The sequence below is a fragment of the Solanum dulcamara genome, chromosome 3 (genome assembly GCF_947179165.1).
Source record: "Solanum dulcamara chromosome 3, daSolDulc1.2, whole genome shotgun sequence".
Classification (NCBI taxonomy): domain Eukaryota; kingdom Viridiplantae; phylum Streptophyta; class Magnoliopsida; order Solanales; family Solanaceae; genus Solanum; species Solanum dulcamara.
The window spans coordinates 62,806,667-62,831,829 of record NC_077239.1 but is presented as its reverse complement, the minus strand read 5'-3'; the positions used below and the strand labels follow the sequence as shown (position 1 = coordinate 62,831,829).

Genomic DNA, 25,163 nt, shown 5'->3' with positions numbered 1-25,163 from the left:
TTACGATAAAGCATCATCATTCCTATCAATAGAATATCATCATCATTAATGGAGCATTATCATCCAATTGATGGAACATCATCATCATTATATTGCATCATATCTATCCATCATCTATAGTATAAAATCAAAGGAAATTGAAGTCAAATGTTCCAAGAGATGAATACGTGCTGACATGTAACGAAACTACCTCTTTATTTGAATTATATTTTGTACTAATGAATTTTGTCTCAGTGTTTGTCAAGAGCATCCAAGAGGATGAATTCTCAAATAAACCATAGGTGTGGATGCCTACAAAAAGAAGCTTTAGCACAACGTAGAACCGTTTCTAAGCAGTGAACTGGGATATTTGTTGGAGGGTCAAACTCACCAACAATGGTCATTAATCTACTTTCGAACTCTACTCAGCCTATGTTCCATAATTTGGGTTTTAAAATCCAGTCTCGTCATAACTCGATACTGGGATAATTTTTGGGCTAGGCTTTACTTCGTTCTTCCCAATATTCTCACACTTTGTCGAGTTCGGGATTTTAATTTCACTTATATCTCTTTATATTATCACTATGTACCCTTTTACTTCACCTCATTTTCTAATAACTTTTCACTTGATCAATCTCATTCTTTTTCCTTGGCCACCTCTGTCAACATTTTTCTCAATCGCTAATACCAATATAATTTTATGATTGATGGTGTTGTCAACTCACTCCACCTTATTCTGGCATAACTTGAGAGCTGCACTCAGCTCGATTCTCATGCTATCTGAGATATGTAGGCAACTCAAAAACAAAAATTCATCCGCAATTTTTCATAATTTTTTTTTATCCCCGTATTTTCATAAACTTCATTTCAACGTTGATGTTCGGGACAAAATTGGCTATTATGTCAACTTCTTTGCCCAAAAACTCTTTTATTATCTTCGGTCAAAAAGGGACAGCTGTTGACACCCAATTTTGATCATCCATAATGTAATTTTGACACCCAAAATATCTGTATAAATAGCTAATTAAAATAATTAGATTTTATAAAACTCGAAACATTTTCAAGTTATTTTTTATCAACTTTATTTGTTTTTTAAGATAATGTACATAATTTATATAATTATTATTCTTTTAGTAATATTAAAAATTGACTCATAAAAGATTTTATTTATTTCTTTCTAATAATTGTTTCATAAATTAATTGATTAATTTTAAGGTTTTATTTCTTTCCTTAAATGACATATAATTAATATTATATTAACAACATTTTAATTCCAACATTAATACTACATAATGCAAATAATATATATATCACCGCATCTTTTAATAAAAATAAAAATAAAATAAAAATAAAAATTATAAATAAATAAAAAAAATTAATCCAAAAAAACTAAAAATTAAAAATTAAAAATAAATAAAAATTATAAATATATATATATATAATAAAATGAATAAATAATTTCCACCATATATATTTAAAAAATAATAAACATAAAAATAAAAAATAATATATTTATTTCATCTGAATATATATATAATAAATTAATTAAAAATAATAAAATATACCCGCCCATAACCCCTTGTCTTCTACATATTAAAAAATAATCACGCGTGCTACCGCCCATTACCATTTGTTCCCTTTCATAAAAATAAAATAAAATATGAAAATAATAAAGTAAAATAAATAATATATATTCCTTATCCGAAAAAAAATAACAAAAATAAAATACCCGTCCATCACCCTTTGTCTCTCTCTTTAAAATAAAAAGAAATAAACAAAATTAAATATAGGTATATATATATTCTGGAATCCGAAAAAAATAAAATAATATATATATATATATATTACTCACGCGTGCCCTCCCATTTCCTCTTTCAAAAAAAATAATAAATAAATATATATATATATATATATATATATATATATATATATATATTCAGGCGTGTCCCCCCCCCCCCTTCCATATAAAATAATATAACACTAATATGCGTGCTCCGCCCACACCCCTTTGTCTCCATTAAAATATATTCATCTGATTAAAAAAAATTAATAATAATAGTAATAATAAGATAAAAAATAAAATAATAAATAATCCTTTATCTTTGATATATATGTGTATATATATATATATATATATATATTTCCGCATTATTTTTATTTTTCTATCCATCCCGCATTATTTTATTTATCCGCCCATTCCGCGTTATTTTATTTATCCGCCTATTCCGTATTATTTAATATTTTTGTCCATTCCGTATTATTATATTAATTTGCCCACTCAGGATTTTTTTTAATCATTCACCATCCCCAATTATTTCCCTATATATATGTATCTTAAGCACTCACTCTAAAAATAGAGAGGGGGGAGCAGCAGCAGGGGTTTCAGGCGAAAAAAAGGCAGCGGACAGAGGAGGGAAAACACGGACAGAATACTCAAAAATAGACTTTTACCCTTTGATTTTGAATACTTTTCGTGCAAAAGAATTTTTTAAAAAAATTTTCTCTCCATTTGAACTTGATTTTACTTGAAAAACGAGGGTAGATCCGTGATCAAAACACCCCGTTCACTGCCCAGCAACGGGTAATATTTACTCCATTTTTCTTTTATTTTTTGTTGTCATTATGATAAAAATGTTGTCCTAAAATATTATCTTGCTAATTTTGTCACTCTTTTTTTATTATTTGTATGAACACTTTGAGAGTAAAAAATGGAGTCTTGATTTGGGACTTTAAGAAATTCGAGTTTTTTTTAGAATCGATGAAATCATCATCCCCTCATATGAAATCGATATCTTAGACCCATTGAATAGCAAACAAAACAAGATGATCTCACTCCGATTCAATTCCGCTTACTTATATTTTCAGCATTTTATTGTCTATTATTATTATTATCGTTATCATCGTTATTACTGCTGTTATTATTATTATTATCATTTTTTTACCGTTTATTATTATTATTATTATTAGTAGTAGTAGTAGTAGTAGTAGTGGTAGTAGTAGTATATTTTATTTACTGTTATTACTATTATTATTATTTTATTATTATTATTATTGCTATTTTGTTATTAATGTTATTAATTGAAGTAGTAGTATGTTTATTTTACTGTTATTATTAGTATTATTATTACTATTATTGTTGTTGTTATTATGTTCGTTGTTATTATCATTATTATTAGTGTATTTTATTTATCGTTATTATTATCATTATTAATATTATCATTTTAAAAAAAAATTATTATTATTATTATTATTAGTATTAGTTTTTTTATTTAATGTTAATATTATTATTATTATTATTATTATTATTATTATTTATTTTCGTTATTATTATTATTATTGGTAGTAGTATCTTTATTTACTGTTATTATTATTATCATTATTATTATACTTTTACAGTTATTATTATTATTATAATTATTATTATTATCATTATTATTATTAGTATTATTTTCGTTATTATTATTATTAGTAGTAGTAGTACTATTCTTATTTATTATCATTATTACTATTATTATTAGTGGTAGTATTTTCATTTACCCTTATTATTATTATTATTATTATTATTATTATTTTCGTTATCATTATTATTTGTAGCATTTTCTTTTACTGTTATTATTATTAATATTATTATTATTATTATCATTATTATTGTTATTGTTATTGTTATTGTTATTATTATTATTACTACTACTACTACTAATACTACTATTATTACTATTACATATTAAACTTGCTTATATGATTTAAATAGATAACATTATCTTGGGTATAATATTTATGATCGATTTTGCATCATTTAAATAATTTATTTAAATTATTCCTCCTTCATTAAATTATTTTATACCAAGTTTATTTCTCTTATAAATTTTTCTAAATGTTTTAATACTTTGATTATTATTAAAAAAACACATTTTCCCAAAGTTAGTTAAATAATTTTCAAATCATCGGACAACCGCATGTTAGCGGCTATTTTAAGTGCTAAAACCTTCTTAAAATAGTAATATGAACCCATACCCTTTTCTCTAAATTTTTAAGACTTAAATATGTTAGGATCTTTTAAATTAAGTTTTCTTAATTTCTTTAAAAAATTAAGTGGCGATTCTTCTTTTACTAAAATTGATTTTTTCTTATAAAGATGAAATTAATTTTAAACTTCGTCTATTTTTCGACATAACACCCACACATATGTCTACAGACCTCTAAGAATATCAACCATAACATATGATGGGACAGTGCCCCACCGTACCCCTAGATAAACATATATATACATCAAAATATCTATACCAAAAGTCTAGGCTCTGGAACAATGGAGCACTTCCAAAACTGTTGAGTGGAAATCCTAAGCTGGCGAATCTCCAAAATGAACGTCTGTACCTGCGGGCATGAAATGCATCCCCCCGAAGAAAGGGGGTCAGTACGATATATATACTGAGTATATAAAGCATAGCATATCATAAATGAGATCACATTTGAAGTAAAGATTCAGGAGACAAGTATGATACTCAAGAAATTACTGTACATGTGCCTTATGAAATAAAATCATGCATGCTTATATCATATATCATATCCGACCCTTTATGGACTCGGTGAATCTGTCATATACATGTATATTATATTCAACCTATCATGGGGCTCGGCGCCATCATCACATCACCATGTCATCATATATATATTTATATGTATATATATATATATGTATATATATATATATATATATACACTATACCCGACCCTCTAGTGAAGGACTCGATGAATAATACAATGAAACTGTGCACGAATACATACCCAGCTCGGGACACAGTGAAAGATATATTGAGGCATGCACGAGCAGAGTAGTAAGTAACCATATTCAAACTAAATCATCATTTGAGACTCGATAGAATAAGTAGAATAAACTCGCATTTGAGTATTAAAGGAGATAGTCATATTAAATACCCTTTGAATGTCACTATGGACCATACCAAATGGAGCCTCAGAAATCATAAATATATATCAAGTTAACATGTGACAACTTATGATAGTTAAATACATTAGTCATCATAGAGCCTTCTTTAAAAAAAATAGGAGCTTTTTCGTATCATTAACTATCCAATCATATAGAAGACTTGAGGGCGGTAGCTTAATTGTTTTCCAAGAGTTTCAACATTAAGGAGTGAATAAGAATCATGAATTAAACCAAAATATGAATTATACCAAATTAGGATGGCTGGAATCATACACATGTATCAAGACATAATGATATAAGTTCAAGGAAATCAAGAACATTAGCCATCATAGTGTATCTAAGAATAAGAGTTTCTTTAGAATTTATGCATTCGTCGTCCGCTGGTTTCATATGGATCATGCCAAAAGAAAGAAAAGATAGGCTTTAAATATCTTTAACGTTTATCCGCACACAACATGTATATGCTGCCCCATACCTATATTAATACGTTAAGCATTATGGTTAGGCTATGGAAAGGCATAAAAGGTACTTCGTCATTCATAGGTTATTTTTAGAAAAAATTGGACAGCACATCTCCTATACCGCTCACTTTCCCCACCTCCAAATCATCCATACAATCACCAAGCAACATCATCAATCACACATTCAAATGTCATGTCAAGACAAGCCAACATGATATTCAAAAATACTCCAAACAACCCACATAACATTTGACTTCCGTTGATTATCAACATGAAAACTATAATGCTATCAAATTACTTCTAATAGGTCGCAACCATCACACCTTATCAAAATAATTTATAGAAGCCCACAATTAACCATACGATGCATAATCATAACTACACTTAATCTTTCAATTCAACACAAGTAACCACACGTTACAACCAACCCTTAAATCAATTACAACTCCAACTTGACATATTGAATGCTTTCATTTTCATTACGTGATCAGCCATAATAATAACCACAACATTAATCATGGAGTTTTCTTACTTCCAATTCCATTTAATACCAATAAATCTCTTCATTATAACATCATTTCTAGAGCAAGGCAGTCCACATTCATAACATTCAACAACAATTCCAAATCCACATACAACTACTACATCTTCAAGTCATTTTTAATGAACAAAGTCTTAACGTTTTATGGAAACAATCCCAAAACAGCCCAACCAACATATAATGCAACATATAACCTTAATTACCATTAATCTTTCAAGCTCAATAAGAACAAAAACAACATATCAAAACAGCCCCTATCTACAACATAAAGATGCTCGAAAACTTTGAGAATACTTCCGAACACAGCAAGAAAATTACATACGATTTTTACTCCTTGTTTCATACTATCTTTTCATCAAATTTAATGACATATAGCAGTAGCCCCAAAATAGCAACATTACTCATTTAAATGTAAGAAAGCCATGTTGATATCATCACAAGTTCTTCAACAGCCCACAAAATGAATTTCAACCTCCACTTTAACCATTTAATCCCTTCATTCTCATCACAAAATCCATAACAATAACAATCAAATACTAAGTAAAATTAATTCTATTTTCTGCACCAAAACAGCCCCAAACGTCTCCCACATGGTTAAATCATCAACTCGCATGATTTCATACATTCATCACTCATTTATCAACTCGCACAAGTTTAAATCACCTTCAAGATGAGGAAATTGAGGGAAAAGAGATGAAGTCTTACCTTAGGTTATAGTGACCCATCTTGCTTGGAACTTGAGGGCTTGATCAAAAATGTTTTTACAGCCCTAAATACCTCATCCTTGCTGCCATACACGTGAAGAATCATCACTCTCAAGCCCTTAATTTCTCCCTCACTCTCTAGCTTGGGCGAGCTCTCTTTCTCTCTTTCGTTACTTCTCTCTATCTTCATTTGTTGAAGATGAGAGTTCTTGCATCTTGGAGAACTCTCTAGAGTTGGAAAGAAGTTGAATGCAGATTTGTTTTGGTCAAATGTAGACAAGTGTGCTGCCCAAGACCTTCTTGTCCCCTACATAACACATGGGCCTATTAGAATTAGCCATGTGGCAGTGGGGGCCACTTTTCATCCCATTATTAGCTTAATTCATCTTAATTAATTCCAAATTCTCATTTAATAATCCAACCATAGTTAATTAATCCCTAATCTTGATTAGTATTTCTATACTGATAGAAATTTGCAAACAAGTCGAGCCATTTTAAAATTCAGAATTAAAAATCCTTGAATTTATGTCCATTAGCTCACGAATAGTCCAATGCACAAAATACAAAATATAATAATTACCATGCTATTTATGACCTGGTTTGATCCTATGTATAGTAATAAAGGGCGGTGGAGTGGCCCTACCACATGTCCGCCACGTGTCCACCACGTGTCAGGCTCTCTACTTGCGGCCAAAACCTTTATTTAGTAAAACAATTATATCTCTTGATCCTGATATCGAATAAATTCCCACCATCTATGATTGAAATGATAATCAAATTATCTAAAACTTTTGTTTTAGGAGTTTTTCCAAATTCTCAAAATATGATAGGGTTATGGTCTCCCTAAGTCATATCGCCTGAAAACGTAACTTAAAAAAAATATCTTTTTGGAGGCTTACACTTGGATTTGGCTCAAAGGTCCTTCTTGAGTTGTGTTTAACTTCACATATATCCATATAACTTATCATATGTCCTTTTCATAAAAATCCCATAATATGGGCCCTACCTCAGCTTACGGTTACGAGGGCCATATATCTTTTAATATATCATTCCAATCATATTGTTCAACCTTCAAATATTATATTTATACTATCCTCATGCTATTACAGTAGAATTTTATTCTTTATACTTGTAATATTTGCTCCTTCTCAGCTCACATTAATCCATCTGTAACCTTAGTAACACAAAATTTTCTGGGGTGTAACAAGGATCCCTAAAATACTTATCATGAAGTGCCTTGACAACACGATAAAGTCACTTGTCCCAAAGAGGGAACATTTGATACACCACTATGAATAACACGTGAGATCTAATCAATTTTCCTCTTCTTCAAAAGCTGGGACTCAAGTCCTGCCACAACCTCATTCTTAGCAACAATCAATCCATATGATCGGCAAGTTCTATAAAATGGTGAATGTATTTCTAGACCTCGATGGGTTGACTATAATCGTCGTCATCCTAAAAAAGATGAACACTTTGTGATACTTGAAAAAATGAGAAACATGTGAGAATAACCAAAAAACTACGGTAACTGAAGTCTAAAAAAGGCAAAATATGAACATTATGGTTCCTCACTCTCTAGTTTTAGTCATCAACCATCTACTTTCACGTTCCATTGTTGGATGATGAAATATTCAGAATATTATAGATCCATTAGTAAATAAGGTAGTTTGTGTTCATACACTAAATGGGTGTTGAATGGCAGACTTTCACATAAGAATAAAAATAAGAAAAATCAGAGAAAGCTGAAAAAGGAAAAGAATGCATGAGAGAAATAAAACTTATGTGATAAATTCCAAGATTCTAAGATCGGATGATTGGTGAGGTCTATGGTAGCAACAACAACAAGTTGATCGATCCAAATTCAATCATGGTCATCATCTAAAGTTGTGAAGAGGGTGTTTTTACACTGATCTATGAGGGTCACGATTCCCTACGAATAATTTGGAGGGAGTATAAGAGTAGCAAGTGGTTTATGTAACAGAGTTGATTAGTCTGAGTATCTAAAGTCCAAAGGAATGCCATTACCCTTCGAACAGATGGTATGAGTTGGCCCAAACATAGCTCGAAGGTCTGGAAAAACAAGATGATCATTTTATCGACTATGGGATGACCAAATTTGAGGGAGAAAGGGTAAGTGTATATAAATTTGTAACTAGATTTTGAGAAGTTGACACCTTTGAAATTTCTAGGGCCAAGCACTCAAATTTATTTAGGAAATCGAGAAGTTGGCCAAATTTGAGAGAGAATGGATAGGTGTATATATGTCATGACCTAAGCCTAGGGCTTAGACATGACACGATGAATGAGACATCCAAAATTACCTCACCCAAGCCTCTTAGCATTCTTCTAGCTTTTTATAGGTAATGACATTCAATAACAATGGAAATAAGAAGGAGAAAACGGGACTAAGGAAAACATTCAAATAAGAACCAAGATAGTCCAACTTCGCTTTTACATGTCCAACAATACCTCTACAGCATAGACTTGGCGGGGGCTAAGATATGTCTCTAACTCAACCTCACAATAAGTGTCAAAATTTCCAAAAAGAAAATCCAATAATCTATATGTGTCATAAGCTAGAAAAGGGAATGGGATGTTGTCCCCGAAATATGGGAACTCACCAATTATGTAGCCTTCAACGAGTCAACTAGACCAGTGGAGGTGAATGTGGAGCAACACCATTTCCTACAAGGTGATATCATGTAGGAAAAAGAGTATGTGAGTACTTTGAATATACTAAGTATGTAGGCATGCATGAATATTTAAGAAGCATTAGAAAATTTGTGTAATATGAAACATAGTGCGATGCATGCATAACCAATCATGTACATAATATTTGAAACATTCATTTTGTGGGAAGATAACCAATATTTAAGACCATATGAATATAGAATCCAACATAACCTCCTACGTTGGCACAAGGAGACTACTTGCCGGGTAGAGCTCCGTCAATTTTATTCATTTCTTTAACATTAACTTTAAGGGCTATTTGTGGATCCACTAGCCTAAGCCTACAAAGGCTCTGTAGCGACCCTCCAGGGAGGATGCTACTACAAAAAAAAGGTATATTAAATTCGTGACACAAAAACAAATAACTTTCCGTAAGGCCCATTTATATAATCTAAAAAAATAGTGAAAGGTGTAAGTTGTTAGCCAACTAAATTTTTTTTTCATCTCAATTAAATCGAATAAAAATTCCAATTAAGACAGGCGACTTCTCAAAATAGTTTTTTTAAAAAATATAGCTTCCGAGACATTTCATGTATTACGATAATTTATGCTTCATTCGAATATTCCAACTCTAAAGGGGAAATTTAGTGCTTCATAAAACTTAGAAATGTACATACCCCAAAGTTTACAAAACAAGCAACCATCCTTAAGTTACAACCCTCAGAAATACGTATATAAATACAAATATACAAGCAACCCATAAATCATATACACGTCCCAAAATACTATAAAATATAGATGCCTATATGCAAATGTGATCTTCATTTAAGCTCCCCAAAACTTCATCTCTAATGGCCAACCTCAAGCCTCTTCTCGGACATTTCCTACGATAGAAATAACTATCGCTAAGCATAAAGCTTAGTGGTGTAAAACTACAAGTTTGAAGCCTTTGGGTTTTCACCATATTCTTTTCAAGTCATGAGCCGCACCAATGTACAATAATAATTAAAACAAGGCAACAACTATATCACGAGTATCAAGTTCTAAATGTAAAAGCTTAAGTGTAAATAATTCGTAGAAGTACATTGACAAGATTTAGCACCAAGTTTCGCCCAATATGTACGTCATGCCGTCACACCAATATGATCAAGTATCAAGAAGAAACGGAGCCCTGTATCAAGAAGGGTAAAGACCCAATAATCAAGAGAACCAAGAACCATATTAAAAATGACTTCCAAATTCATACTTAATATGGACAACTTCCATACTTAAGACGAACTAAAAATCCATAATCAAGATGGCAAAGGGTCCAAAACAAGAGGCATGCCAATAGTGACAAAGTCACAGCCACAAGAAGGACAAGGTCCACAAGAATATCAAGTGATCGAGCAATCCGTACAAGTGGGCGAGTTAAGCAAGTGTCCTGCAAATTTCCCAAGATACCAATATGACAAGACATATTTCAAGACAATAGCAACCATACCAAGATAGGCTTTCAATATATTAGTAGGTAACAAGAGTTTATACACAAACATCAGCCTTTTAGCATACAACAATCCAACACGACTTCAAAAGTTCAAACCGTAGGCCATCAAATGTCTCAAGTTCCTCAACTTGCACACGATATAAACAACCTTGAAAATACCATTAAATGACTTATTTAACTTTCCAGAATATCCATAATATTGACATAAAACAAGTTTATTATTAAAAATAAGCCTAGAATGTTTCGACCCGAATTATGTTACTAAAATAGTAAATTTGGAAAGTCAAGTACCACAGCTTGAATCTAAATTTCAAAACTCAAAACAGCAAAACTGAACTCTACATGAAACTTTTATATATACTTCTTAAGTTTGCAACCCAAAAGAAATCAACTCAAAATTCATTTTGTACAAAAAGATATCATCCAAATACTAACAGCTACTTAAAAACGAGAATCTGGACAGCCACACTTGTCCGGTTGTATCTAAGTTTGCAACCTGAAAACGGCAAAACTGACTTTATTCCCTTCACAAAACATTTAGATCTATGTCTTAAGTTTCCAATCCAAAAAAATCAACACAAAACTCATTTTGTACAAAAAGATATCATCAACGCACTAACAACAGTACCATCTCAAAAACGGGTTTGCAAACAAAGTTTAGTCCCCCAATTTCGACAACAACAACTTATCAACCACATTATCAACAATCATTCTACATCATAACTTAACTAATTCCACCCATTTAATCCAACCAAAACAGCCCCAAATCCATAAGTCTCAACAAAGCAAGCAACAAGTTTACAACGCTTACTTCCTCCATTTTAAACCGTTAAATCTCTAAACAAGCTTGTTAACAAGAAAAAGAACATCAATCTTACCTTAGGTGTGCAGCAAATACGACAACACACTCCTTACTAGCTGATTTTTAGCTCAAAGTGAAGACAATGTAACGTGCAACGCCTTTTTCTTCACGAGTTTCGGAATTCGGGACTTGGATTTGGGTCAAAAATGGCTTCTTAGCCTAGAAGATCTCTCTTTCTCTCTTTCTCTAAGATGTTCTAGAAACTTATGGTCTAAAAATGGAAGAGATAAGCTGAACTTATCCTTTAAAAGTCAAAAAAAATGGGCTTGACCCGACTTGGATTCGGGTTGGGCCTAAAATCATCACCCTGCTTGACCCTTCTACGTTAAAATATCCATAACTTTTTATCCCGATATCTCCTATAAGACCACGACCTATGGTTGGAAAGGTATTTCAATTATATACAACTTTCATTTTATGAGGTTTCCCAAATTTCCAAATTCTAATAGGTTTATGACCTCCCTAAGTCTGATCACCCGAAAATATAGCTAAACAAAAATATTTTTTTTCCCCGTAACAAAATTCGAGTCAGTAGCAGTTGATCATATCATCAAGAAATAACCACTTTAATGCGAAAATTAGCTTAAATAATTAGGGGAGTTACAGGCTCCTATGTTGGAGCATAGTTAATGAGACAAAGGGTTGCTACTAGGATTTCCTTATCGAATCCCACCTCAATGCCTCATTCAGTGCTAAGTCAATCCCACGGAATAGTTCATATAATAAGAACATAGTCATTTACATAGCTTTAGATCATCAAAACATCATTCGGTAGAATAACTCATTAAAACCTTTCATTTGATTCACACAAGTGAGAATTGACCTTTCACAAGTGGAATGCATCATTTCATCATTCTTTCATTTCATAAGACTCCCCTTTAATCATAAATATTTGCTCTCATAAACTTTCATTTTGGAGTCAAAACTTTCAATTCAACTTCATTGAGAACATAGTAAAACTAGGTGGGTTCTATTCCTTCAACCATTAAATCATTTAAAATAATGCTAGCATGCATGAGAGTAATGAAATGCATCAATTAATATATCTTTTAGACAACCCACCAAAATACCTTGAAACCTTTTCATGCCTTCATTTAAGGACCTTTAATAAAATCATCAATTTCATGCAATTAAGAGTCAAAAAAGACTAAGATAGGTAAATAAACTTTAAATAGACAATAACCTATGGATTTGTAATCATACTATAAAAACCCATAAGAATCATACTTGGAATTAAATTTCTAGGTTTGGAAAATACTTGAGCTCCATGGGTGGAAGAACCCATGAATGAACCCACATACCTTGGAAAAATAAATCCCTAATTAAAGCTTGGAAACAATAGAGACTTTAAGAGACTTGAAGTGAAACCCTAGACTTGACTTGAAACCCATGGGAGAACTTGAGAGGAAAGAATTGGTGTGTTTGAGTCTAAGTGTGAGAAATGAGGGGTTTGGGAGAGTTAGGGCCTTTAGATAGGTCAATTCAGTCCCCAAAACGACAACACCTTGATTATAAAACATAGAAAAAAACCAAAATACCCCTTTTTAATTCTGATCGGACAAACTTCACGAAGGACCCATCATGTTCTGTAGTACTCACCACGGCTTTTAGTGTTGTGCCGTGATAATTGACTAGGAGGAAAAAATCTTAGGGTTGCAGTTAAAGTCTTTGAACTTCCTCCACGGAGATCTTCACAATCCGTGGAGGGCATCACGGTCCATAAACCACGGTCGTGGTGCAGGTCCTAGAAGAGGGCCTACAGAAGGGACCACCACGGATCACAACACGGTACAGAAAGAGCTCCACGGCCCGTGGTGGTCGTCTATGGTACTTTATTTGGAATGTTTTCTGAGGCCTTAGGGAAGGGGTCACCATGGAGGGCACTACGGTCCGTGGTTCTCACCACAGTCTGTGGTCCCTCATCGTGGTCCCTTCCCTGCAGGTCTTATTCTCTGAATTACCATCACGGTGGTTCACCATGAGGAGTGGTGCTCACCACGGCCCATGATGGCCTTCCGTGTTCATCACTGCTGCCAGTTTATGCATTTCTCTGGGATTCCATCATTTGTTCCTCGTTTTAGGACTTTTCAAACTTTTGGGGTCTTATAATATTCGTTGGAAGCTTTATCCAGGCTCCAACATGGCGACATAGGCATACTTTAAAATCATTCTTGAAACAAAGGATCCGATGATGGTGGTATCAACATTTGGCTCTGAAGTTATGCATCTCTCTTTTTACCTTTATGCATCTCTCTTTTTACCTTTCTTTAGGCTGCCCCTGAAAAGGGAATATCTGACAAAACTGAAAGAAGATGAAGACACGGTGAATTAAATTTTGGGGAAGAATATATATATATCAAGATATGAAGTTCGAGAGATGTAAAAATTAAAGGATTGAAAAAGAATGAAGAAGGAAGTCAAGAAAAATGAAGAGATTTTGAAGAAATCGTGAAACACTACAATGAGCACGAAAGTCATAATTTATAGGCAAAAAGAGATAAGTCATTATTTCCTTAAATAACGAGTCATTCTCGATTCAATAGTCATTCCACATGTGGAGGGTGCATTTAATGTAGTAGGGCCAATGTCTTTTGCATTACTGAAGGCATTCTTAGGATAAATTTCTCATTAGAATCTCGAAGATAATTTTGCTTTCCGAACATGCCTGACATCATATTTGAGAAATGAGGGACTATGTGTTAGGCAAAAAATAACTTGTACATATGATGGAATAAATGAAAAATGTGGACACACGGGATCAACATGATGCTAAAAAAAACCAGTTCGATCAAGTAAACTAGTCTCGAAGATGACTTCGGAAAAGATCAATCTCAATTAGTCTTTGAAGTCACATAATTATGATCATCATCAGAAAGGCGAGAACTCATGGCCCGAAGATAAGAAAGGACTAGTGTCTCAAAGATGTGGTAAAAAAGATAAAAAAGAATGTATATGCCAGATATGATCGTACAATACTGTGACCAAATAAAGAAATATTACTTGGCACTACTAACAACATTTCAACATGGACAACAACCATTGGTCGTACTAGGGCTCAATGAAGTTTTTCTATTAGTGGAGGGATTATATTTGTAACCTATAAATAGTAGTTTTAACATGATTGTAAGAGATGACATTCTAAACAACATAATAACAATATAATATTATTCTTGTGCCCAAGTTTTTCATATTTCACTAAGTCTTTGCTTCATAACAATTGTTTATAGAAATGATCTCGAATCTACGACCAATATCAGTCTAGTATCACCGGATTTAGTGCAAACACTTGTCTCCAAAGCTCTATCTCTTCGTACGACTTTATTTACTTGCTTACTTATTTTCGTTTATTATTTCTTTTAACATACATACATTTTATCACTAATAACAGAATCTAACGAGTTAAATCAATATACATGTCCTTGACCTCACTATAAATTTAATTGTACTTTTTTCCGATAAACATAGACATATTGTTGTATAGACATATATTTATCAAACAGTAACATTTATTTTTATAATTTAAAAGATCTAATAGTATATTTACACTTTATCAATCAAATTAAATTTGTAATTATGTTGTAGGAAACAAACGTTTTTTTACGATTATTAATATAATACTCCCTCTATTTCATACTAATTGAATTTCTAAGGTAATGCACACATATTAAAAAAGAATTTAAGGACAAAGTTTGAACCATATTTTTCTCTATTACCCTTTTGTTTAATTAGCCTCATAAAAATGATTAAATGTGAAATCATAAATACAAAGTCCCTTATTGGAGTATAATTTTGTAAGTAGTATAGTTTAACTTTTAGAAAATTAGAAAACTTTATAAATAGAAAGTGTAAACATGAAAAAAGATTGAAGCATTTTTCTTAAACTTTGAACAATTCAATTGATTTGAACAATAAAAAAAAGCTTTTTAGAAATTCAGTTAATATGGAATAGAAGGAATATAATTATTAGATTATACTATAATCCTAATAATTACGGTGACTTTTCAATTAGACCTTAAATATAAAAATGAAACGCTTGGATCGTTGTAGTCTTATAGATAGTTTATATTTGAGCGATCATTGTTGATTCACTTGTAAAGAACATGGGGTCCACTATGTATAAAATTGTTGGTGATTGGTCCTTATGGCTGTCAACTTGTGACCTCAAACCATACAAGTGCACGTAATAAGACAAGAAACGCACCAATAGAAATAATATTAATGTATTCCCATTTTAAACCTTAGTTAATGGAGCAGTAAAAGCACTATCACAGGTTAATCAACGTTCAACAACATCAACAAATAAGTAGAGTTCCCTTTGTTGATGCCGCTTATTTCTTTACAAAAAATGGCTCTTTCTTTCTCTCTCCCTCCGTCGCCTCAGATTTACAACTTCCGGCGTACGCCACTCTCTCTCACACGTACCTAAATTTTTTCATTTGATCTCTTAAATTCATTTATCTACCTGATTATTAAATCCTTCTTCATTTCTCCGACTTTACAAATTCAGCCGTTTCAACAGAGTGATTCTTCAGTATGTGACTTTTTCCATTATAGTAACTCGATTGTTGAATTTCGATCGCATAATTAGATTACACTCCTTTGATGTTTACAATTTGCTGATCGGTCTGTTAGTTTAGGTTTTATCTTTTATATTTGAGTTTGTTTTGATATGTTGTTGGAAATTTACTTTTCAGATCGGGAGGAGAATTGATGAAGGACAAGGCAAAATTATCAGATTGTTTTACTGTTAATTTTTTTTTTATATATATATATATTTTTTTTTTCATTTTTGAAGCGTTTTCTGTGTGCATAGACTGTAGAGGGATTGTCTAGTTGGAGAAGTACGTATATTCCTTTTTGTATATATATTTGTTTTGTCTATATAGTGTGAAATATCTCATATTATCAGTAGGAAAAAAAACGGAGATAGAAGGACCTCAGTGTAAGTAGGGGAGCAGGAAGGCCAGTTTTGCTATTTTGTTTGATGAGGTGGTAGTAGTTATTGTTGTTGTGAAAAATCTGTAGTTGGTATTTTAGTTTAGTCCAGTGAACAAGTAAATGGAATCTTGTTAGTTCGCCGGAGGGACTTTAGGGGAGTTCTTGCATGTTTCATATTCTGGTGACGTCTGAATGGTTTATTGAGGCCTTGAACTGCTAAGATATTGGTTATATGCAGCTAGATTCATCCAAAGATTTAGCTCAAACTATGATTACTGGGGTGCCTGACCCTTCTGGTCAATGGATCCAGCAAGAATCATCTCAGCCGGTTATCATGAGTGATGGCATATCTTTACACAATAATGTAAATAACCATGTACCTGTACAGACTGGTGAGGTATTTTCTATGGAATTTCTTCAGGATCCTTCTTCAAGAATAGTTCCTACTCTGTCTGGTTTTACTGAGAAGCATAATAAGAGAGTTTTACCTCAAAGTAAGCAAAGCCTATATCCGGGTTATGAAGATCTCACAAGGCTTCTTGGGTTGGCTAGAATGGATTCTGAATGTGCTTCTGACATAACTGAAATTGCTTCTGCAAGAGGGTCTAGTACCGAAATTGAAAATGGTATTTATGTAGAGAATGAGCTTACATATAATCAGAAAGTTGGATCTTGTGGGCATGACCCTGGGGGGGCTACTACAGAGTTATTCTATAATCAAGCTACTTCAGGCTCAAGCGCTCCTCCTTTAACTAAATCTGAATCTTCACAATCATTAAAATCTTCTGGACAAGGAACCTCAGACTGTTCTCAGACAGGAAAAATAAAATTCCTATGCAGTTTTGGTGGTAGAATACTGCCTCGACCCAGTGATGGAAAACTTAGATACGTTGGTGGAGATACGCGTATCATTTCCATACGGAAGAATATTTCATGGGAAGAACTTGTGAAGAAAACATTAGCCATCTGTAACCAGCCTCACACTTTCAAATACCAGCTTCCAGGAGAGGATCTTGACGCCCTTATATCCGTCTCTTCTGACGAAGACCTTCAGAATATGATAGAGGAATATTATGGACTCGAGAAGCTTGGGGGCTCCCAAAGGCTCCGAATATTTTTGGTTCCTTTGACTGAATCTGAAAACTCATGCCCCGTAGATGCTGCTACCGTTCAACCGAGTGACCCTGATTATCAATATGTTGTTGCTGTTAATGGCATTGTTCAGGTGGATTCTTCTGCCAAGGAGAATTATTTTGAGCAGTGTGTGCGCGATGAGGCCAACAATGTGATACCTAAAGTAGAACGCAGTAATGGTATTTATGTCCCACCTCCTGCTCAATTGATTGGTGAATCTCAGAATCAGGTTGTGTTTCACAATCATTGTACTCCTCTTTCTCCTGTGCTTGTTCAACAGGGAGATTGCAAGGCCGACTCAAGGAATGCATACAAGAACAAGTTGCCACATGGTAGTGATGCATGTCCAGTGTCGGTTAGCAGCACCCAGTCGTTACCTGAAAACCCGAGTGGATGTGCTAATATTGGTTATTATGCCCCGCAGATAAACCTGATGAATTTGCATAGTCCAAACAAAAAAGATGATATGCCACAGCCAAACCAATCGAGTGAATTGCTTTCACATCACCATGGTCTCAGCAGAGACTTTGTTGCTCCAACATTGGAACAATGTGATGGAAGCTTTCAACAGTACTCTTTTGAAAGAACAGAACCCAAGGAAAGGACTGTTTTCTCTGAAAAGCTGAATGAGGAAATGGGTGTATTACTGGGACACACTTCTGCTGTTGCTCCAAATGGAATTCCGCATGCCTTTTCAGATTCAAAACTTCAGGAACATGGAAAAAGATCAGCTTACTGCTCACAAGAGGTAATAAGCTCATTTTCCTCGTTGAACTTTGTACCAGTTCAGTTATCTTCACACGGCGCGTCTGCTGCTCTGCAAGAAAACCTAGGATCTCTGCATCAGAATACATACCCAGTCAGTTCTCAGCATCATATTAAGGTACTAAATGGGGAATCAACTGTGGCCACTGACTTGGTGGATTTTCCGAAGTTGACTTTTGACTCAGATTCAGTGAGTAAATGTGGACCTGTGCAAAAAAACATTAATGGAACAGAAACTAGATGCAATGGAGCTACAGAAAATTTGGAGAATTACCATCCCGGTTTGAAAAACTATATGGAGAAAAATTCAAATTGTGATATGGTGAATGCATGTGATATCAATAATACACTGCTATGTCATGAGGGTAAATTTTCTGATAACAAGTCATCCAAAACTTCTGTGGGTTCAGAGAAAAAACTACCTAATGTTACCTCTGGTATGGTGTCTAATAATGAAGATGATATACCTGGTGAAGAATCACAAATTTTTGACATGAACATCCTTGCATCAGCACCTTTAATTAATACAGTAAATGAGTGGTCCCAAAGAAATCAATTTGAGTATGCCTCAGGGGGGATACAAAAGGCTGAACCTGAGAACAATACATCCTGGGTCAAGAGTTCTGAAGTTGCTGGGAGCATTTCAAATTCTGAAACACAGTCTCATGGTGCAGAAACTCTAAGTGATCTACTGCCTGAGTTGTCTGATGGTCTGATTTCCCAACATTCCCCCGTGCCAGCAGTTTTTGCATGTCCTCAAGATACTTTTGCCAAAGAACCCTTGCTGATATTCTCGGAGGAATTGTCACCATCATCAGTTGTTGATGATGGAGGCCAGTTGATGTCCTCGCATTACTCAGCTTTCAGGCAAAACCCAATCAAGGATGCTGTCTTTAGGAGAGAAATTTCTCTAATTGATGAAGAATTTACTAATTACAATGATCAGAAAGTTGTGACTTCTGGCATTGGAGAATTTTGCAGTGAAAAGCAAAAGATAGAAGATGCTCCAGTTAGTGGGAGTATCAAAGAAAGTCAGCAGGTTCTGAATGCAAATGGAAGAGATGTTAGATCACCCAGTGGTGACTTATATGCTGCAAATCTCCTAGATTTGGACACCTTCGGTGGTGAAGTCATATCTCCTAGTGCAACAGAAGGGGTGGCATTTGCCCCTGACTTGGGGTTGGAGGTGAATTTCTATTTCATTTTGATGGGTTGCTGTATGATTTAGGTTACTAAAAGCTCTCCTATGCTCATATAGTTTTTCGTTGTTTATCTGGCTTGGCGCAGGATGTCAACCCCGTTGACGGAGATAAGGATAATTTAATCACTGATGCTATGATAGCTGAACTGGAAGCTGATTTGTATGGTTTGCAGGTAAAGGATCATTTCCTTTTGTATTCTAAACCTTGTTGGAAATGCTCATGATAATATCTTCATTTCTCCCCTTTTTCAACTATAACGCCTTACACTCTAATCTTGGGTATGGGTCTGAAAGACTTAAAGGGCATTGCCTTCTTACAGCAAATAGTACCAGCAGCAGACTTCTAATATATCCAAAGGAGGACTCAAATGTACAAGGCTTTGTCCTTCACTACATACCCCCCTCCTGCAATACCATGATCCTCTTATCATAGGTTGTTACATGAATATCTTTGATTTGTTGTCATTGTTAGAGATTGTGGTTCAATTCTTGGCAATGATAATGGTCTGCTATTTTTAGTCTTGGAATGTGCCTCAAAAGTTATGTAATGGTTTTATTGCTTATCAACGATGTTTCTCTACTGCTTGACAACAACATATTTAGTGTAATCCACAAGTGGGGCTTGGGGAGGGGGTGTGTATGTAGACCTTATCTTTACCTTGTGAAGCTAGAGATGTTGTTTGTGCCTCAGCTCAAGTTTAGCATTTCAAAATAGGTTTGGAAAGGAAATACAATAGTGAAGAAGTTGGGCCGAAAATAATGGAGAAAAAAATAGTAGCAACAACAAATAATATGATAATCAAAACGAAGGATATTACAGATAATAATAAAAATCGAAGAACAAGATTATAAAAGAATAATAATAATAATAATAATGATAAGTAGAACTAGACAACACTCGATTACCTACTAACCTTCTCCCTGATCCGCGACCTCTATATCCTCCTATTTGGGTCATGTCTTCCATAAGCTACAGGTGGGCCATGTCCTGTTTAATCACCTCTCTCCAATATTACTTCGGCGTACCTCTACCTCTCCTTAGACTCACCATAGTCACCCTCTCACACCTTCTTATTGGGATACTTATTCATCTCCTTCTCAAGTGCCCGAGCCATGCCAACCTCACCTCCCTTATCTTGTCCACCACTGAGGCCTCTCCCACATTGTCTCAAATATCTTCTTGAGCTTTTGACTGGCCAACACCATGCCCATACAACATAGCTATCTAACAATCACTTTATAAAACTTACCTTTAAGTCTTGGTGACACATTCTTATCACACAAGATATTGGATGCGAGCCTCTATTTCATTCCCCACTCCAATACGATGTGTAACATTATTATCAATCTCCTCATTTCCTTGGATTATACACCCAAGATATTTGAAACTTTCTCTCTTTGAGATGACTTGTATATCAATCTTCACTTCCAAATCTGCCTTGTGAATTACGCCTTTGATAGTGCACTCCATGTACTTTGTCTTACTCCTGCTCAACCTTAACCTTTTAGATTCCATGTTCCGTCTCCAACCCTCCAACTTATCGTTAGGTCTGTCGCGTGTCTCATCAATCAATATTATATCATCTGCAAATAACATACACCACAACACCTCCCTTGGATATGATGCGTCAGTTCATCCATCACCAGAACAAATAAAAATGGGCTAAAAAGTTATCCTTGGTGCAACCCCATCACGACTGGACAGTATTCCAAGTCTTCTCCCATTGTCCTCACCCGGGTCTTGGCTCCATCATAGATATTCTTAATCGCCTTAATGTACGTTATAGGTACACCTCTGGCTTTCAAACATCTCCGTAGAACCCCCCCCGGAAAGTTAATTTTGTAACTTGATCTTGCTTTACCCTTCTTTCTTTCATTTTAAGAGAAGATGCAAACTTATACCTTTTTTCTTAGAGTTTAAATATGTTTGCTTTCTTTAACAACAACAACAACAAAAATTGCCTCAATCCCCATTAAGTTTGCTTTCTTTTAAGAGTTCATTAATTCATACTTATACAGCTAATGTTACATCGCAGATCATAAAAAATGCTGACCTTGAAGAATTGAGGGAGTTGGGATCTGGGACATATGGTACTGTTTACCATGGAAAATGGAGAGGAACAGATGTTGCTATAAAGAGAATTAAGCGGGCATGTTTTTCTGGGAGATCATCACAGGAAGAAAGGCTGGTGGGTTTTCCTGTAACATATCTTCCAAGCATATAATTTTTTCCTGGATTATCAGTAGTGTTTATGATCCTTATTGTGAAGTTCTTAATAAAATTGTACTTTTTCCAGATCAAGGACTTCTGGAGAGAGGCACAGATCCTTTCAAACCTTCATCATCCTAACGTGCTTGCATTTTATGGAGTGGTACCTGATGGGGCTGGGGGAACTTTGGCAACTGTGACTGAGTTCATGACTAATGGATCACTTCGAAACGTTCTTATTAAGAAGGACAGGTGAAGTTGCTTTTGCCATGTTAATAGTTCTCCTTGCTGCTCTCATTCATAACTTAATGTGATCTGCTAAATTCCTTGTGCAGGTCACTTGATAGTTATAAGAAACTTCTAATTGCCATGGATGCAGCTTTTGGGATGGAGTATTTGCACTCAAAAAACATTGTCCACTTTGATCTAAAATGTGACAATTTGTTAGTCAGTCTGAGGGATCCACAACGACCCATATGCAAGGTATCTTTTTACCATTACGGCAGGGATATATGCACTCTTTAATATACAAGAATAAATCCGGAATGGATCATGAGAGCATATTCCGATTTCAGGGGCTCAATAAACATGGTGACCCAAAGAAAAGCTTCAATGAGAGGCCTTGAACTTTTTGTTAAAACAAACAAAAATACTTCATATATAATTTTATTTGAAGTCTATTTTGCTAGCTTTTGATGTGCAAAGTTATTAAAAAACTTATAATCAATTTCTAGTAATTCCTAATATATCTAATCTATTATTTAGGATTTTTATTGTTTGGTAAAAAAATTATCAAGGGCTCCTTTTTGAGATTGTGTCAAAATTTCAATCCTTCTCTTTTCTATTTTTGAGTTTTGATAACTGAATTCCTATATAGTATATCCTAATTGACATATTTAAATTCTAATAAATATCTAGAAAGACATTATAAACCTATGAAGCAAAGATATCAAAATTAACAAAGTTCAGATGTAAAATAATAGAAAGATAGAATAATGGAACCAGATTACTTTTCACTGCTTCAATATGCTTGATGCAATGCTTGAAAGTTTGAGAAAGAAACAAAAAAAGATTTGGCCATTTGCTTTGGGCTCTCTTATTTTACATATTTGTTTCTGAGAGTTGGAGAATGGCCAATGGAATATATTAAAAAGAGTAATGCATAATTTAAAGAGAATGGTAAAAAACAATTAAACTATGTGGGCCAATTGATGATATTGAATGTATCAACAAATGAGGCAAGAAAATATTACTTGCACGTATAGTCTATGGAGCGATTCCTTAAAAGACTATTTTTTCCTAATTTATCACCTACGGTTCCATATTTCCATTTTTATCATGAAAACATGCATTTTCTACTTTAAAACACAATAATTTTTCTTTTAAAAAAAATTATATGTACACCTATTAGGAAAACTCGGGGGCGAAAAGCAGCTGCTTTAGCAGCTTCACCCTTTGGCTAGCCCTGTCTGACTTATAAGCACAAGTTCTTATGATTCAGCTGTTATTGATATTGGAATTGTATTTGGACTGACTTCTGGTCAGATAGCCTTTCTGTTTCCAGAACCACATTACTTTCATCTACAAAGCCAAAAAGCGTTTAGCCAAATTTGCATAAATGATGAATAATATTGGAGCAGAGTGTACTATCACACCAAATAAGATTTCTACAGTACAATTAAGACCAGTGAAGACTTTTTATGATGAAACAAAGATTACCACACCACTGTGTAGGAGACCAACTAACTACAAGAAAACAGCACTTTCTTGTATGCTTATTTTGAAGGGTGAATCCAGCTAGATCTACTGATACATTTTCATAGGATAATTTAATCCCATTTGAATTTTAGTAAAAAAATGGACCTTGCCACAGTGAGTTGAGTTATTTGTAAGATATCTAATGCAGGTTGGAGATTTTGGACTGTCAAGGATTAAACGCAATACTCTCGTATCTGGAGGTGTAAGAGGTACTCTTCCCTGGATGGCACCTGAACTGTTAAATGGTAGCAGTAACAGAGTATCTGAGAAGGTTAGACTGATTACTGTAATTTACTATATTTTGATGTCATAAAGCAATAACATCCAGTTGTAAAGTATGACATAAAGCAATAAACTAGATGATTTGGTTTCTGACAGGTTGATGTTTTTTCATTTGGCATAACAATGTGGGAGATCTTGACTGGGGAAGAACCCTATGCAAACATGCATTGCGGGGCAATCATTGGTAAGGCTCTGATTACCTGTCAGACCAAGTGAATAATTTTTGCTTCATAACAGTTATGGGAGGGAGAGGGAATAGTGTATTGCTTAGGGAATGGATTCCACTTGATTATAAGGGTATGCAAAGGAACATTTGAAAATGCTCCCAAGCACTTTTCGCAAGGTATTCACCTGAAGACCTCTCTGGGTCTTTAGGATCCGTTTTTGCAGTGGTTCTCGAACATCGGAATCCTGCACTACTTTCTCTGTCTTCACATCTTTTTCCTCTTTCTCCTTTTCTCCATGGAGAATCATATTTTTTTTAGGCAAGGGGGGTAAATATTATGATTTAACAGAGTCAAAGAATCCCTCTGAGTCATGGTATGATTGGGTAGAAAGCTCCAAGCTTTATATGAGGATGGTACTAAGCAAGGGGGCACTTTTCTGGCTCTGCAGAAGGCTAAGGGAGGCTACAAAGCTAAGAGGAAAAAGCTTTAAATCATGGAAGGGCAGAGATTTCTTGACTTATAGTTGTTGTGCATTTAAGTACAATAAATATGGTAGATACATATTATCACAGTTAATGGCCAAGACAGAGCAGTTATTATTATACCAGAGAACAAGTTTAATGAAGGATGGAAAACACTTGTCGCCAAAATAGAACATTTCATTCACAGAGAACCAGGGGTACAAGGGAAGCTGGTTCCACTGGAGAAGACAAGTTTCAATACATTAAGGGGGAAGGGTGCTACAAGGAAGCTTTACGCAGAAACAAAAGGACTCTGAGAGAGCCTGGAACCCGAAAAGCACATGAATACATATGTGCCTTCAGGGGAAAATGACCTCCTTGATATATGTTTGGTGGGCAGTTTCCTGAAAGTGATGATATCCCTACTCGCAATGATGTAAGAAAATGGGTCAATAGATGTGGAAAGGAGTCCAGAACCTTCAGGTGTATGATTTGAATGGGATCCAGTTTCTGTTCGAGTTCCAAAAGAAGAAAGCTGCGGAACATATTCTTATGGGAGATTAGAGTAGACAAGGGAAGAAGCTGATGTTTTAATGG

At 34.2% G+C, this 25,163-nt stretch overlaps 1 protein-coding gene across 4 annotated transcripts in view; it reads left to right on the top strand.

Annotated features, from left to right (window-relative positions):
• Positions 1–15,930: 15,930 nt before the first annotated feature.
• LOC129882677 (uncharacterized) overlaps positions 15,931–25,163 on the top strand; it is a 58,986-nt gene continuing 49,753 nt past the window's right edge. For all 4 annotated transcript variants that reach the window (XM_055957081.1, XM_055957077.1, XM_055957078.1 and 1 more), the window contains exons 1-8: positions 15,931–16,182; positions 16,346–19,674; positions 19,776–19,862; positions 21,726–21,878; positions 21,987–22,150; positions 22,234–22,381; positions 23,805–23,927; positions 24,035–24,122. In XM_055957081.1, the coding sequence (XP_055813056.1) occupies positions 16,822–19,674; positions 19,776–19,862; positions 21,726–21,878; positions 21,987–22,150; positions 22,234–22,381; positions 23,805–23,927; positions 24,035–24,122 (3,616 nt within the window). In that variant the 5' untranslated portion in view covers positions 15,931–16,182; positions 16,346–16,821. The remainder of the gene's footprint in view (positions 16,183–16,345; positions 19,675–19,775; positions 19,863–21,725; positions 21,879–21,986; positions 22,151–22,233; positions 22,382–23,804; positions 23,928–24,034; positions 24,123–25,163) is intronic.